This window comes from Prionailurus bengalensis, chromosome C1 (genome assembly GCF_016509475.1).
Source record: "Prionailurus bengalensis isolate Pbe53 chromosome C1, Fcat_Pben_1.1_paternal_pri, whole genome shotgun sequence".
NCBI lineage: Eukaryota > Metazoa > Chordata > Mammalia > Carnivora > Felidae > Prionailurus > Prionailurus bengalensis.
Window position 1 is genome coordinate 176,914,829 of NC_057345.1, and position 15,849 is coordinate 176,930,677.

General features: G+C 36.5%; 1 protein-coding gene across 1 annotated transcript in view; it reads right to left on the reverse strand.

Annotated features, from left to right (window-relative positions):
• Nucleotides 1-15,849, reverse strand: part of COL5A2 (collagen type V alpha 2 chain) — a 146,907-nt gene that overhangs the window by 3,097 nt on the left and 127,961 nt on the right. The window contains exons 42-52 of the mRNA XM_043577277.1: nucleotides 15,491-15,652; nucleotides 14,504-14,611; nucleotides 12,841-12,948; nucleotides 11,321-11,374; nucleotides 9,324-9,431; nucleotides 8,773-8,826; nucleotides 6,594-6,701; nucleotides 6,171-6,224; nucleotides 5,045-5,152; nucleotides 2,863-3,154; nucleotides 1,958-2,145 (exon numbers count right to left, since the gene is read on the reverse strand). Coding sequence (XP_043433212.1) covers nucleotides 1,958-2,145; nucleotides 2,863-3,154; nucleotides 5,045-5,152; nucleotides 6,171-6,224; nucleotides 6,594-6,701; nucleotides 8,773-8,826; nucleotides 9,324-9,431; nucleotides 11,321-11,374; nucleotides 12,841-12,948; nucleotides 14,504-14,611; nucleotides 15,491-15,652 — 1,344 coding nt within the window. The remainder of the gene's footprint in view (nucleotides 1-1,957; nucleotides 2,146-2,862; nucleotides 3,155-5,044; nucleotides 5,153-6,170; nucleotides 6,225-6,593; nucleotides 6,702-8,772; nucleotides 8,827-9,323; nucleotides 9,432-11,320; nucleotides 11,375-12,840; nucleotides 12,949-14,503; nucleotides 14,612-15,490; nucleotides 15,653-15,849) is intronic.

Genomic DNA, 15,849 nt, shown 5'->3' on the forward strand with positions numbered 1-15,849 from the left:
AAAATCTTGCGTATTGCTTTTTAGCAGTTATACCTGAGCACTAGCTCAATCATGTATCAAAAATAACTCACTGTCCTTATTGCTAATTATAATAAGAATTGGAACTTAATTCTTTAAACCCACTGTTACATACTTACAGGAAATATGAATTACAAGCTTTCTATCAGCTAACAAAAACAGATAATCAAAAAAATTTGAAACATAAAGAACCTTCTTTTCTGCTCCTCTTCTCTTTTAAGCTCTATTTTCAATGCTCCTATTTAAGCCTTTTACATAATATATTGACTAAATTACATTTCAATTGGGTGTATTTAAATGTTAAAATTTCCTACCCATTAAATAATTGTAGATTCTAGTATATCCTGTACATACCTATAATATCTCATTATGTTTACTAGTAACATGAATTCTGAGGAAAGGTCAGAAGCAGAGTTGAGAAGAAAGTTTCAGAGTTAGGCTGCCATAAAGAGATCCAGAATGAAATATTCTTATTATAATAGGAAATGGCAAGGCTGGTTGAGAATCTAAATACAGGACCATGAAAGAAACATAAAGGAAAAATATTAATAAATTCATATGCAGTTGACCATGAATAATATGGGTTTGAACTGCATGGGTCCACTTACACATAGAATTTTTTCAACATACACAGTACAGTGCTGTGAATGTATTTGCTCCTCCTCCTGAGTTACATTTTCTTTTCTCTAGCTTACTTTATTGTGAGAATAGAGTATATAATCCATATAACATACAAAATATGTGTTGATCAACTGTTTATGTTATTGGTAAGTCTTCCAGTCAACAGTAGGCAATTAGTTGTTACGTTTTGGGGGACTCAAAAGTTGTATGCAGATTTCTGACTGCACAGATTTTTGACTGGTTTTTGTCCCTAACCCCTGTGTTGTTCAAGGTTCAAGTGTAATTACAAAGACACCTTAAGTTTAAATAATACTACAAAGCTTACAAAGTGATTTAATTATTAAAAATACTATTACAGTGATTATCTAATATTTATTTATAGCTTATCATGTACCAGATATACACAGAGACTGCAATATATTATCACTTTCACTTTAAAATTGCAAAACTGGGGGCACCTGGGTGGCTCAGTCAGTTAAGTGGCTGACTTCGACTCAGGTCATGATCTCACAGTTTATGAGTTTGAGCCCCAAGTTGGGCTCTGTGCTGACAGCTCAGAGCCTGGAGCCTGCTCCGGATTCTGTGTCTCCCTGTCTCTCTCTCCTCCCTTCCCCAGCTTGTGCACTCACTCTCTCTCTCTCTCTCTCTCTCTTTCTCTTTCAAAAATAAATAGACACATAAAAAAATAAAACAAAATAAAATAAAATGAAATGAAATAAAATAAAATAAAATAAAATAAAATAAAATGGCAAAACTGGGGCACCTGGTGGCTCAGTAGGATGAGCAACCAAGTCTTAATTTCGGCTCAGGTTATGATCTTAATGGTTCATAGGATCAAGCCCTGTGCTGCGCTGTGAGCATGGAGGGATTCTTTCTCTCTCTCTTTCTCTCTTCCCCTCCCCGTTCATCCTCTGTCTCTCTCACAAAATAAATAAATAAAACTTTTTTTAAAATGCCAAAACTGAGGCTCCAAAAGGTTAAGTGACTTCCTGAGGTCACAATGTCAGCAAGAGATGCAGGTACTTGTCACCAAGGTCTCCTGACACTAAGGATAATCCCTGTCTTTCAACTCTGGCAAGATCCCTTTAGATATACTCCACAATCAGTGTCACATGCATTAAAGGAACTAATATTAAAAATAGTTACTTTTCCACATTCCATGCAAAATTTGTCATGCAAAATTTATGTTAATGTAATTTATAGTAAAATTTGTTTATGCAATAATAAATTTGGTCAAAAATAATAGCATAATCCTAAATAAAGTACAATAAATAATGAAAAGCAAAGAATACAATTTTAGGTAAGCATATTAAATTACCTGAGATCCTCTATTCATATCAAGACCATACCAAACAGGCTTATGGTCAGAAGATTTGCTGGCCCACCAGGTTTTACGAGGCACACTGGATGGGTTTGCTGAAATACATGTTTCTCCTGTTTCCATGTTGCAGTAAACTTTGATTGCATCTTCAGCAGATCCCTGGTTAGGATCAATCCAGTACTCACCTATTTTCCAAAATAAAAATATTTGCCACATAAAGAGAATTTCAAGCATGATTACGAGTCTCTAGAAGAATTAACAGAGGGTTTGAAAATATGAATTCACTGATTAAGGACTTTTTTAAGAGAGAGTATCTCAGTTAAGAAAATACTCTGCAGTTAAGGAAAAAGTAACTGGTACACATTTGAGTCCTTTCTACACAGGAAGCACTGTTCTAAGGCACTTTGCCAAATCATGTGCTAAAGGCTCAACATATACATGGGAAGGAAACACCATAATCCTCATTTTATAAATGAGAAACCTCTACCAAAAAGAGATAATCCACCATAATTAAGTGGCTTTGCCAAAATGGATGTGTTCTCATGAAATTTACAAGGATAATATTTTAAAGCAAACTATAATTGGAATGTAATAAAATAACATATTGTGAAAACTATGAATAAAATAAGTAAGTGAGTTGAAATACAATTAGAATGCTATAAATTATCTCTGTAACTACATGAAAATGGATCAATAGAATATGTCCTCTTTTGTAATACTTATCATCTTATCTTATAATTTTTCATGTCACTGACTGTCCCCACCACTAAAGCATAAATTCTGTGATGTCTGCCATTTTGCCTTTTGTGTCTAAGTAGAGAGTCAATCAAATATTTTGGGATGCAGTCGAGAACATAATGGGAAACAATGGACTTTGCTCAAATGGGCACGTGTGTACTCACCGCTCTGCTTTGCAGAATGGCAAAGCTTTAAATCATCACAAGTCCGGGCTGGATGCTTTTTAGAGCCATCAGGGCTGCGCATAGTTTCAATCTGACTACTGAGTGACTTCAGGGTAGCATGGACCCCTGGGTCAGTTTTGTTTTTGTCATCAGGTGCTGCCTGATCTTCAGTAAACTCTGGAAGTGGATCTGGCATGCTCTCATCGTAGTGACCCATGATATCCCCAAGAGCAGCAGTAAGGTGGCCGGGGGGACCCGGGGGACCAGGTGGACCAGGCTCACCAGGAGGACCCTAATTTTTAAAAAAACATCAGAAATACAGTTAATATGTTTTTCTGGTTTTTGTTTTTCAGCTGGACACAATGGCACTGATGGGACTTGGTGCATAGGGAGTTACATGGCTATACTGCAGTCTGATGGCACTGACCGATCTATGACCTCATGACGTTTTAATAAAACTAGATGGCTCTGGCCTGCCAACCTCTAACTTCCTAAGGATGAGAAATGATGTGTAACTTTTATCAGACAACATTATCTGCAAGTCAGCATCTGAGATCAATAAAAATCAAAGTGCAAAACATTTGCTCTTAAAGATGCAATATATTTTGTGTTAAGAATGTATAGATATGTATATTCATTTCCACACTATTTGGGGCAAAGCACAACTAAAACGTTTTAAAAGGATTTATGGACACAAGCTGAAAAAAGGAGATGTAAAAGAGTTGTGGGTGCTAGTTCTTTAAGACCTCACATCTCTATCAAGGACATACCCACAAGAAACACTCACAGAAGAATTCTCCCCATCTTCCAATTACAGGGGAAAGTATAGAAAGTCGTTTTATGTGCATTAATTGGTGTGTAGATCAAAATTCTCTGTACTAAACAAAACTGGAGGAAGTTCTCCTTAGCCTTTTTATCAACAAAAGTAAACAGCTCTCTCTTTCTCTCTCTCTCTTTTTTTTTTTTTCCAAACAAGAACTATTGGAATAGTAGGGAGATAAGCACAAAAAGTTTCAGGGGCTTGGAAGTGGATCCTCGCCATCAATCCTTTCTGCAATTTCCCAAGGAAGAGCTCAGTGACTTGAGAGAATCAGCTGACAACCAGAAGAGATGTGGCATCCATGTCTCCTGTGGGGAGCACAGTCCTGGCAGTCAGAGGGCTGGAGCTCTGAACTTGCCATGCCACTCGTCAAGTGGCTCTGGACAAGTTGCTTCACCCTTCAGTGCCAACCCTGCTTCATCCTCAACAGACTGTTAAACCGTTTTTTCTTTCTTTCTTTCTTTCTTTTTTTTCCCCCAGTAAGGTCATATCATGATTCTATGCATTCCTTTCTGATAATGAGGGGAAGAGTTTTTTGTTTTTTTTGTTGTTTGTTTGTTTGTTTGCTGTTTTTTCTATTAAGGACTGCTGACCCACAGAATAAAGTCAAACAAGAGCCACATAAGTCAGAGGTATTACAAATCTGTAGCTGTTCTCCATGCACAGAGAAATAATTAGGAAATATTCCTCTTGACCATAGAAAAAATAAGGCTATTCCATTCATATAATAAATAATAAATATTTAATTTAATGATAATACCAGTAAAAGGAAGAGACAGGATAAGGAGGGAAAGGTAAATAAGACCAGAGAGGAAGAAACACCAGAGAGGGATGCAAAACTCGTATACATACATGCACACACATATACATGTGCATGGCAGATATATGAGGATGTTTCCCGAATTCCTGCTGTTTCCCAACTTCATATTGTTGGAAATTTTTTCAAAAAAGTTTTAATTTAAATTCTTTCTAAATGTCATTTTCAATAGAGAATAACTTTTAATTTCATACTTTCCCCTTTCTAACATTTCCATGAATGACTATATTTATCAAATCTCACATTTAGCATATTGCCATTGAAAGCAAAGCAACATTTTCATAATTTTAATTATAATTGCTCTTTTCTCTCCTTGATGTCACATGAAGTCAAGTTACATTTGGTAGCTTGGACTCTAATTTTACATACCCTGAATAATCGGTATTAAAATATTTGAGTTACTTAGACAAGCTCTTGTGTGACTTTTAGGTTTGTTTTCAGAGTTCCTTAAATCTCTCGTCCATCATGCTGCACAGATGTTCCCTGGATAGAATCTAAGCAATGGGAACCAATAGCGTCACCTGCATGCAAACCCCTGTGATTACCTCAGGTCCTGCTTCTCCGACACTGCCCCGCACACCAGGAGGCCCTATAGGCCCCAGTGGCCCAGGGTTTCCTTCTTTACCTGAAGGACCAACTGGGCCTGGAGGACCCTGCCAGAAACAAAGACTGTATTTTAGATTCTATGAAGAAAACGTTTACAATGACCATCTAATCAAAGAATTATTTTCCTTATGGAGTTGTCACAAAGGCTTCTCATGCATATTCCTAACGACTAGTCAATAGAGTTCTGGCTCTCTAATATTCCCTGTTTCATCATACATGAACTCCCCATCATACAAACTGCTCAAAGCATTCAGCTTTGGTTTTAACCAGCATTCAGTTAAAAACTTTAATGGACTGGTTATCTACTTTTTTTGGAAGAAGACTGTTTCATCAAATCTCATATATTGGAAAGTTAATTAAAAACTTAATTAACTTAGGACTAAGAAAATGACAGAAGTTATAGGGATTGATATAAGTTAAATTTGTGTGTATCCCCCAGGATCTCATCACATCTCAGTGTTATGTATGATTTGTTTACACTGTATTTAGACATAGCAGAAATTTTTTCCAATGATTTTTTAAAATAATTATGTATCAATTGTCTTATGACATTAATTGGAGGCATATTGGAGGCCTATTGGAGGCAGGATTAACACTAATGTAGAATTTTTAAAAGCTTCAAATATTGGTTTCATTTTATGATTTGCTTCCAAATTAGGCTTATGCAAACTCATACTTTCTGGGAAAGTATCTCACTTACTTAAAGAAAAAAAAAACATATCCAGCCTCAAAATCTGTTTCTACTTCATGGTAAGTCCTATTATATATTCCCAAAGAGTACAAATGTAATGGAAATTTCTATGAACACAGAGTAAGAAAATGAAGTAACAGATGAGTATATGCACACTAGGTACTTCATGGTTCCATGAAGTAATATGTCATATTTCAGAATATTTCTACGTAAAGGTAATTGCTGAATGGTTTGTCTCATGTATTTGCTTCCAACTGCAGACAGCCTGGGCCTGACTCCTGCTTCAATGCCATGAAATGATACTGAAGGCCAGGCATTTTGTTACCAACAGCATTATTATTTACACCAGCAACCTACTAGGCTTCGTTACTTACTCTAGGGCCAAATGGTCCAGGAATTCCAGCACTGCCTTGTTCACCATTTGGACCCTAAGTAGGAAAAAGTAAAAAATGTTGCCAAAATATTTACACCTACATTTTGCCATTCTCACCTTTTAAAAAATGTGCTCTCATTGACTTTAGCAGCATATGCTAATTTCTTAAAGTCTTCAGTCTCTATGATGTATACATAAGTTGACAAATACTAAACTGTAGGAGTAAGGGAACATATATCCTGACATATATACATATTGGCAAATTATAATGGGCAACTGGGTAATTAAATATTCATCAAGATATGCTTCAAAATGAAAATAAGATACAAAAAGTCCAACCATTTTATAGACAAATAAATATTCATGTCAAGATACCTGTGTATTTTCATATAGCAGGCAAATAATACTTCAAGGAATAACTTACAGGAGGTCCAGGAAGACCTTGAAGACCAGTGAAACCTCTGTGACCCTTCTGACCTCGGTCACCTCGGTCTCCATGATCACCTTTGTCACCTCGAGGTCCTTGAGGTCCCTAGAAATAGGGTCATGGAATGGATATTGCTTGTTAAGATTACAATTTACTACAATTTTAATTTTTACAATTGTATTTAGTACAATCTTACAGTAGTCCCCCCTTATCTATGGGGGATAAGTTCTACGATCCACAGTGGATACCTGAGCACTATATATACTATATTTGTTCCTATACATACATACCTATGATAAAATTTAATTTATAAATTAGGCATGAATTAAGAGATTAACGATAACTAATAATAAAATAGAACAATTACAACAATATACTATAATAACAGTTATATGAATGTGGTCCTTCTGTCTCAAAATATCTTATTGTACTATATTCGCTGTTCTTCCTGTGATAATGTGAGATGATAAAATGCCTATGTGATGAGATGAGCCAGGTGAATGATGTAGGCCTTGTGACGTAGTATTAGGCTGCTATTGACCTTCTAATAATATGTCAGGAGGATTAATTGCTTCCTGACTGCAGTTAACTATGGGTAACTGAAAACCCACAGAGCAAAATAGGGGAGGAGGGACTACTGTATGAACTAACATAGTTACTTATAGAATTAGACCTAGAAGTTTTTGTCCTTTTTTCTCAAAAAATGAAGGTGATCGCTAAAAACATAAGATATATAATACTGCTTTCCTAATGATTCAGTTTTTTCAATGTTTATCCTGCATTACACTAAAATGATGTATTTTTTAAAAATTTAATGTTTATTTTATTTTTTAGGGAGAGAGAGACAGAGTGAGAGCCAGGGAGGGTCAGCAAGAGAGGGAGACACAGAATCCAAAGCAGGCTCCAGGCTCTGAACTGTCAGCACAGAACTGTGCTGAGAAGCTGTGCCTAGAGAAGAGGTGGGAATGAACAGATCAGTCTGATCAGTCTTGGGCCTCCCTTTTATTTGGTTGTTTTTGTTTGTTTGTTTGTTTTTTAAGTCTTAGGAAATAGAAACAGCTCCAGGGGTCCAGTGGTTCATGGTAAATGGCCAAGAAGCATAGGGTCACGTACTATATAGCAACAGCTTCTGCTCTCTTTAGTTTTCCTAAAGACCATTCAAACTGTCAGTCTGACTTCAGAGAATGAAAAATATCATCAAATAGACTGGCTCTCAGGTTAATTTTTCTCTGAATATTTCTTGTTCTTATTTTTTTGGTTCTCCCCCTGCCCTTTTTTAAATTTGTACATCCTAATTGTCAAACAGTATGTGAATCTTTTTATAATAAAATTAGTTCTCACTTTTACATATTCTATATAACAATACAAATTTAAATACTAAAATCAGCCTGAATACTTTCATGTTAGAGAGGTTCTTTTATTTTGGGAATGCCCTAAAATTTTTAAAATGAAAATAAACTAAACCAGAAAACACCTACTTAAATTATTAGCTAAAATTCATTTAATCATGAAAAATAAATCATGTTGTTTTTGTAACTAGTTAGAAAATCGTTCACTTGACACGCTATGTAACTATGAAATTTCCAGTCAGGCTCAAATCAAAGCTGAGAAATATGAGTTAATAACATATCATGAATTTATTCTATAATTTTTCTTCATCGATATAGAGATTAATTCATATAATGAGTGTCAAAGGAACATGGCCTATTAGACTGCCCATCAGACATGATTCATTCATTGTAAAACATTTATATAATAATCATTAACCTGGAGGCAACTGCAAATAGCAAAAAGATCAGAACATGGGCAGGGTAGTCTAGCTGAAATTAAAACATATTTGGCTAGCACATCTCAAGTTTACAAAGAGATTTCAAACCCGTTTTCTATGTGATTCTCAGAAAATCTCTGAAAAAAGGGCACTATTATTCCTATTATTTTGGGAGAAAACTGTGACTCTAAAAGTCTTCATTGACCACTGAAAGAATTAACAGTGAAACTCAGAGGACATATGTTTGAATTATAGAAACAAATACAAATTCCTGGGTATTAAATTAATATTTTTGTCCAAAGTTTGAAGAACTCGCTGATTTTCATTGATGAATCTTAAATTGTGCTTCTTCGGCAGTGTATTTTGTGTGAGATGACTTTTATTTTTAAAGAAAAACAGAGAACTTACAAGTAAACCACGTTTTCCAGTTCGACCAGGTGGTCCTATAGGACCCCGAGAACCCTAGAAGAAATTTTCACAAAAAATGGTATGTAAAAAAATATGCGTATACTATATAGATATAGGATTCACAAATATGTAAATTGTATATCTATGTGTATACTCTTATGGCTAATTGATTAAAATCAAGCTAATGTCCTTAGGTATACAATGACACTTACTTAGTCCATTTATTAATTGACTTCACTGAATGAAGATCACCTTAGTCGACTATGGTAGGACATTACTTGCTTAAATTTAACACAATGCATACTTACTACATTTCCTATACATCACAACATTTTTAGATGTTGAAACTCAAAACATCAGGATTTTTGAATATCTATTAGAAACCAAATGTTTTCCATTAAGATTTAAAAAATTAAATCATAATTGGCTGTCATTCTTTGTATAGAGTGCTTAATCAAGTGCACGTGTATGATTGTATGCAGGCGTACCTGTCGCTCACAATATGGCCTCCTGATATTTATAACTGTCAGTATGAAATTGACTCTCCTTACCGGATCTCCTCTTTGTCCTGCATCTCCTGGAGCACCGACAGGACCAGGAGTTCCAGGGGCACCCTGAGAGCCTGGCAGACCTGCAGGCCCAGGGTCTCCACGATCACCCTGATGAGAAGATCCATGGCATTATTCTTTCGATATTTATTCTAAAATAATGGCATTCTATATGCTCATGCTATTCATGAAAATAAAATATATACCTCTTTTAAAACTCATTTTTACTATTCAACTTATACTTTACTTAAATATTTTACTTACATTGACTTGTTAACCCCAATTTCAGATGTCCTCCCCCCCCTCACTCTCACCCTACTCCTCCTATAGTCAGGACTGCTGGAGCATAGCAGCGTCAGCTCCCGAATTTACGTGTTTCTTACACCAGCAGTCTTCAAGTGTATCCATTAACTTGGGGTAAACAGAGACTTTCCAGAGTGTGAAAGCTGAGAAAATTTTAAGGAAACCACTTTCTAGATTTTCATCTCCATAAGTGATATCTCAGAAAACTGATCTGAAGCATCCTTCCCTACTTCCTCTTTAATAATTACTCCTCTCCCATTTTATGAAAGAAAAAACAGACATTAATATCTGTCTGCAATCTTTTTATGATGCAATGCCCCCAAGGAGTAAACACCTCAGGGCACAAAACTAAAGACTTTTCCAGAATTCATAGTTCTCTTGAGAATAAAGCAGGGATATTTGGAAAGAAAGAGGATGTTGCTTATTTTATCCAGGTGACCCAACTATGACAAGGCTCCAAATCTTATTGTCTCCTTAAGAAAGTCAGAGATGAGATTATTATTATTATATAAACAATGTTATATCATAATTATTTGACTTGAAAAATGGAGTCAGACCTATTTTGCTGACAGAAATTAAGTCTTATTGGACTGATTAGTCTGGCAACAGGGATAAACCTTGGCCGTTAGGTTAGAGAATGGACATATAATACATTGAATAAGCTAAATCGGCAAATACAAGATTTTGAAAAAAAAATACTGAAAGCACATAAACATTTAGAATTTACCAGGAATTACTCCTTTTGCAACTATTTAAATTTAGAATTAAAATAAAATGTGATGACAACTTAAATTGTGCATAGGGTTTCACAGACTATCGAAATTAAACCAGGGAATGCATCAGAAAAATCTTTGAAGATTATTGCACTGCATAATGTATACTGACCAAGGGAAAAACCCAGTTGCCAAGAGAATTTGCATTCTCTGGCTTTATGGTAGATGAGGGGAGGGGCTTACTCCAAGAGTCCTCAAAGCTCCATACTCTAAACATGTTATTTAAAGCACAAATGTCCAGTGGAATAGGTATTGATCATATTTAAAGCATTTGAAAACTGTCGTTCCAAAGATTTGTTCAAGACCTCATTGCCAGTAACTTAAGGAACTAAGATTCTACTTGAGGTCTGTCTGACTGCAGACCCCATTCTGCTACATGATGAGGTCTCAGAATGAAAAGAGCCGTTGTGTCATAATAGACGTTAGAGGAGGGATTGGAACTTCAAATAAAGTTGGTGATATTTTCAGCTCAGCAGTCATGGGATTTCAAATACATCATGAGATATATAAATATTTAGGTAGCCACATGGCTTATTTCCTCATGGGGTATTCACTTTAGGAGATGAGTAGAGAAATTTAGATGTCACGCAACTCTATTTCTGCGTCCATACTTTTGTGAATGAGTTTGCAATTTAGACTACTTTATCTGTATCCTCATCCAGAACCTTCATTTTGCACCAACTATGAAAGCAATTTGCTTTCCCATAGTTAATAAGAAATGCCATCTCACTTTGTTGCATATTCAAATCTCATTTCATTTACAAGATCTATCTAAATTATGACATTAAAAAAAAAGTAGCTACTATCAGAAAAATCAGGGCTGCCCCGAAGCTATGAAAGAAAAGGCAGATTTTACTCTTTAGTATTACAAAAATTTTAAAAATACATGACTGCAGATTTTCTAATTAGTGAAAATGCCCTTACACGTTCTCCAACAGCACCATCCCGTCCCGGAGTGCCATCATTACCAGCTGGACCCTATAAAGAATCATATTTAAAAAATGAGTTAACTGAGTAATGCAAAAAAAAATAATAATAATAACCCACCAATTCCAATTGCCAGAAAAATTACAGCATGTTTTCCACTTCTCTTCTATAAACTATAAATTAGCACTTATGGAAATTTTAGTCAAAGAAAGTCTTCTGACATCTTTTCTATTACTTGGAATTGCTTGTAAAATTATTAACACATTCTTACTTTTTTGTGCCAACTTTAATACAGTTTTATTGAAGACATTGCATTTTCCACTTACAATACAGTGCTTATAAAGTGTAATGTTATTACCTTCCCTGTGCACATATTCCATATTGAAGCATGAAGAATGCCCAGTTATTTACCATGGCAGCTAAACTTTAAAACTACCATGGAATTTGTTACAAATTTGGGTCCTTCAGTGTCTTGTGTGGAACAATACTTAATCTATGCTCAGGTTGGCTTAATGATCTTCTTCAATAGTGGGGCTAGAGGGGGGAGTGCCAGAAGGAGGGAGGAACTCTACCAGCAGGAACCACCCACCCCCTCCAGACACTCCTGGCATGCCTCCTGCACTTAATCTAAATTCTTGATGTCTATTTTTTATTTTAAAACAGGGCAAGGGGGATCCTCAAATCCTTTGAAATACATAGGCAACAATTATATTCTTGCCATTTTATGTTTTGTCTGTATTGCCAGTGAATGGTTTTCCTTACTTTCATATCTTAAGTTTATCCAAACAATACCCTTAGAGTTTTAAAATAAAACAACTACGTTTAGATATTAAATAACTTGGTGAAATATATGTTCTTTATTTTTTTTTCAGAAGTCTGTTTTTATCATTTGACCAAAAACTGCTCTGAAAGGCATTGACTTTTTCAAGACAATGCAACACTGTCCAGGAATGACTCATTAAAGCACTGTACAGAGGGGATTCCAACCTATAACTTCTCAAATCACCTTTCAAAAATTGAGTTCCTCTCAAATGACACTTGGGGATCAGGACATGCATCATGTTACTTTAGAATGATAATTAAATAAAATTCTCTTACTTCTCTGTTTTTGCAAGCTGCAATAGTTATATTAATCCTATCACCACAGAACTTGGCAATTTTGACAAATATGCCATTATAGAATGAAATAACAAGGAAAGAGATTAATGAACATGTCCTTTCCCCTTCAAAATAATTTGGCAACAACCTAAATCAACTAAAACACTTGGCTCTAGACTAGATGAAGGGTCAGTGCAAAGTACCAGTCTTATTACTTTCTGTTTTTGTCATCATTTAGTCTACTTTCCTGAGAAATAAAGGACATCAAATAACAACACTAAGAAACTTCCTTCACATCACATGTGCAATCAATTTCTAAATTTCTAAATTGATTTCTAAAACAAACAAACAAACAAACACACAAAAAATTGTCCCCATGACACCCAGATAAGGAGAGTTATTTTCATTGCAGCACTCACTTCCGGTCCAGGTTCCCCTACGGGGCCATTTGAGCCTGGGGGTCCCACAGGTCCAGGTGGACCTTTATCTCCGGGTGCACCAGTAGGTCCTACTTTTCCTGGTGTGCCCTGAAATCAAAGTATAAACATGTCAATGGCTTCTGAATAAATGTAAAAATGCCAGTTCACACAAAGGCTGTGTTTTTTTTTCAAATGGCACTTCAGTCCCTCCTTCTCCACAGTGATTGTCCATTATCCCACAACATCCACATCATTGTAGTACCTCCTTAGAGGCATGCTCGCTTATTATCACAGTCATTCTGACATATCCCAGTGACTAAAAAGCATCCTTTGCCATCAGTTCAGGTGTGTGGTTTGGATTCAAATGTGTTATATAGTCAGTTCTGGCTGCTCTAAAGGAATCTGCATTGCTGGTAAGACATGCTCATCCACATTCACTTCCACTTTGTTTACTCACTTTATTTCTGTATCCTGGCACTTTGATCTCACTATGAGGAGATTTTACTTCTGGGCTTGGCTCACTTCTTTTTTTTTTTTTTTTTTTTTTTTTTTTTTTTTAGGGAGGGAGAGAGGGAATGAGCTGCGGAGGGGCATAGGGAGAGGGAGAGAGAGAATCTTAAGCAGGCTCCACGCACAGCGTAGAGCCTGACTCTGGGCTTGATCTCACAACCTGAGATCGTGATCTGAGCCATAATCAAAAGTCAGACAACTTTTTTTCTTTTTTTTTTTTTAGAAAGAGAGCACATATGTGCATGAGTAGGGTGGCGGGCAGAGAGAGAGAGAGGGAGAGGGAGAGACAGAATCCCAAGCAGGCTCCATACTGTCAGCTCAGAGCCCAACACAGACTTGATCTCACCAACCATGAGATCATGACCTGAGCTGAAATCAAGAGTCAGAAGCTTAACCAACTAAGCCACCCAGGCGCCCCTCCTTGGCTTACTTCTGAAACAAAAAAATATCCCCTAACTCCTAGTTTGCTGGATTCAGACCTCTATCCACATTCCCCCAGTTCCAAGGTCTCAGCAGTACATCTCCCTGTCTACATTCCATATAAAAAACATTATTTCTTTTCCACAAGCATGTAAGCTTTCAGCAGTAAAATTTAGTTTCTTCAAAGCTAACAGTGAGGCAAACTTTTATCCACATCCCAGGGAATATGAAGTTCTTAGCACCCTCCAGGGAAGAGGAGATTACTTTCAGAGTCCACCTTTATAGCTCACCCCACTTTCACCTCCAATATTACTTTAGCTCAACTACTCTTCCCTTTGATGATTTATGAAAACTTACCCTCTGAACTGTGAAGTATGAATGTTTTTGTCAGGCATGTTTATTCAAAAAGCAGCTACCTACTCACCAGAGGAGATTATCCCCCTTCCTTAGCTCCGTGGATATTTTTAATCTTTGAAGAAAGCTTTAGAGTCATCAAAAATCCAGATCCTTATTTGTCTACTTCTCTAGTCCCAGGGTTAAGTAAATATATTTTTCAAAATTGTTGTAAGGTACTTAAGTAAAGAATTTGACATTCAAAGTCAAAGGTTTTTAAGATAGTCAGAATGTGTGTCTAAAAAAGACTTTAAATCTACTAAGCACACACTCACACCAATAAATTCTCTCTTCACAAATTATATAATCAGATAAAATACTGACCAACACAACCACTCACCGCTGGGCCTGGCAGGCCGGGCATGCCTCGCTCTCCACGCTGCCCTGGCATTCCGACAATTCCTCTTTGCCCAGTAGTTCCGGCTGGACCAGGGGGACCATCCGGACCCTAATTGTGAGGATAAACTATAATTAGAAATTCTCTGGGACTTCATAATAGATCACGGCTTTATAAATTTTTCAGTAGAAGAAAAAAATTCTCTGTTTCATAAAACCATATGATACATGAGTAGTCCTAATTTATACTTCACACAGAGCCTCTAACATTGTTTCGAGGTGAAAATGGCTCATTAGTTGCAAAGAAACATGAAGAGTGATGTGAATATTAATGGAATAAAAGAGATGCTATTCACGCAAATATTCTTCCTCTTTTTAAAAAGATAAAGAAAATTTTAAAAATAAAATAAATAATGACCTATCTAAACACATTAGTGTTGAGACATATAGATATTAAATAAAATAATGTACTTTTAAAAAGTTTATTTATTTATTTTTGAGAGAGAGAGAGAGAGACACAGAGAGACAGACAGAGAGAGTGCACAGCACGTGGGGGAGGGGCAGAGAGAGACAGAATCCCAGGCAGGCTCCACATTGCCAGCACAGAGCCCTATGCGGGGCTCGAATTCACAAACCGTAAGATCATGACCCGAGCAGAAATCAAATCAAGAGTTGGATGCTTAACCGACTGAGCCACCAAGGTACCCCTAAAATAATGTACTTTTTAAAAATTTACCTTATCCAGTTCAGATATTTAACAAAGAATGTTTTCTTGTTTGGTTTTTGAACACCACATCCATTACTGTTATATTTTATACTTACACTTTTTTTCTAGAGCTGAGAATTGTAAATTAAAAACATATAGGGCATAAGGATTTATGAAAGGACCCAGGCCAATGTATAAATAGCTTCCTTGTGGCAGTGAATATTATGGATTTCTATTGTAAATATCTCTATTCGAGGTGGCCTCGAACAAAGATGCGAAACTTACAGGTTGCCCATCTTCTCCTGGGTCTCCTTTGTCTCCTGGGCCACCAGGGGGACCTGCTGGTCCTCGATCTCCCACTCGCCCATGAGAGCCAGGGTCTCCACGAAGACCTGGGGGTCCCTCCTTCCCAGGTTCCCCTAAGGGCCCTGCAGGTCCTGGAGCTCCCTAGTATAAGACAGAAAGAAACCCGGGGCGGGGGGGGGCAAAGTGGAAGTCACATTAGAGGACTTGATGCTTGATGCAAAGGCCTCTCGGGTCCATTTTTCCTGTTAGATAATCAGTCATCCACTGGATTTAAATAAAATTAAACCAAACACAGCTGCAGATTCATTTCCCAGGATGAAATCTAAATTATTTGCAGA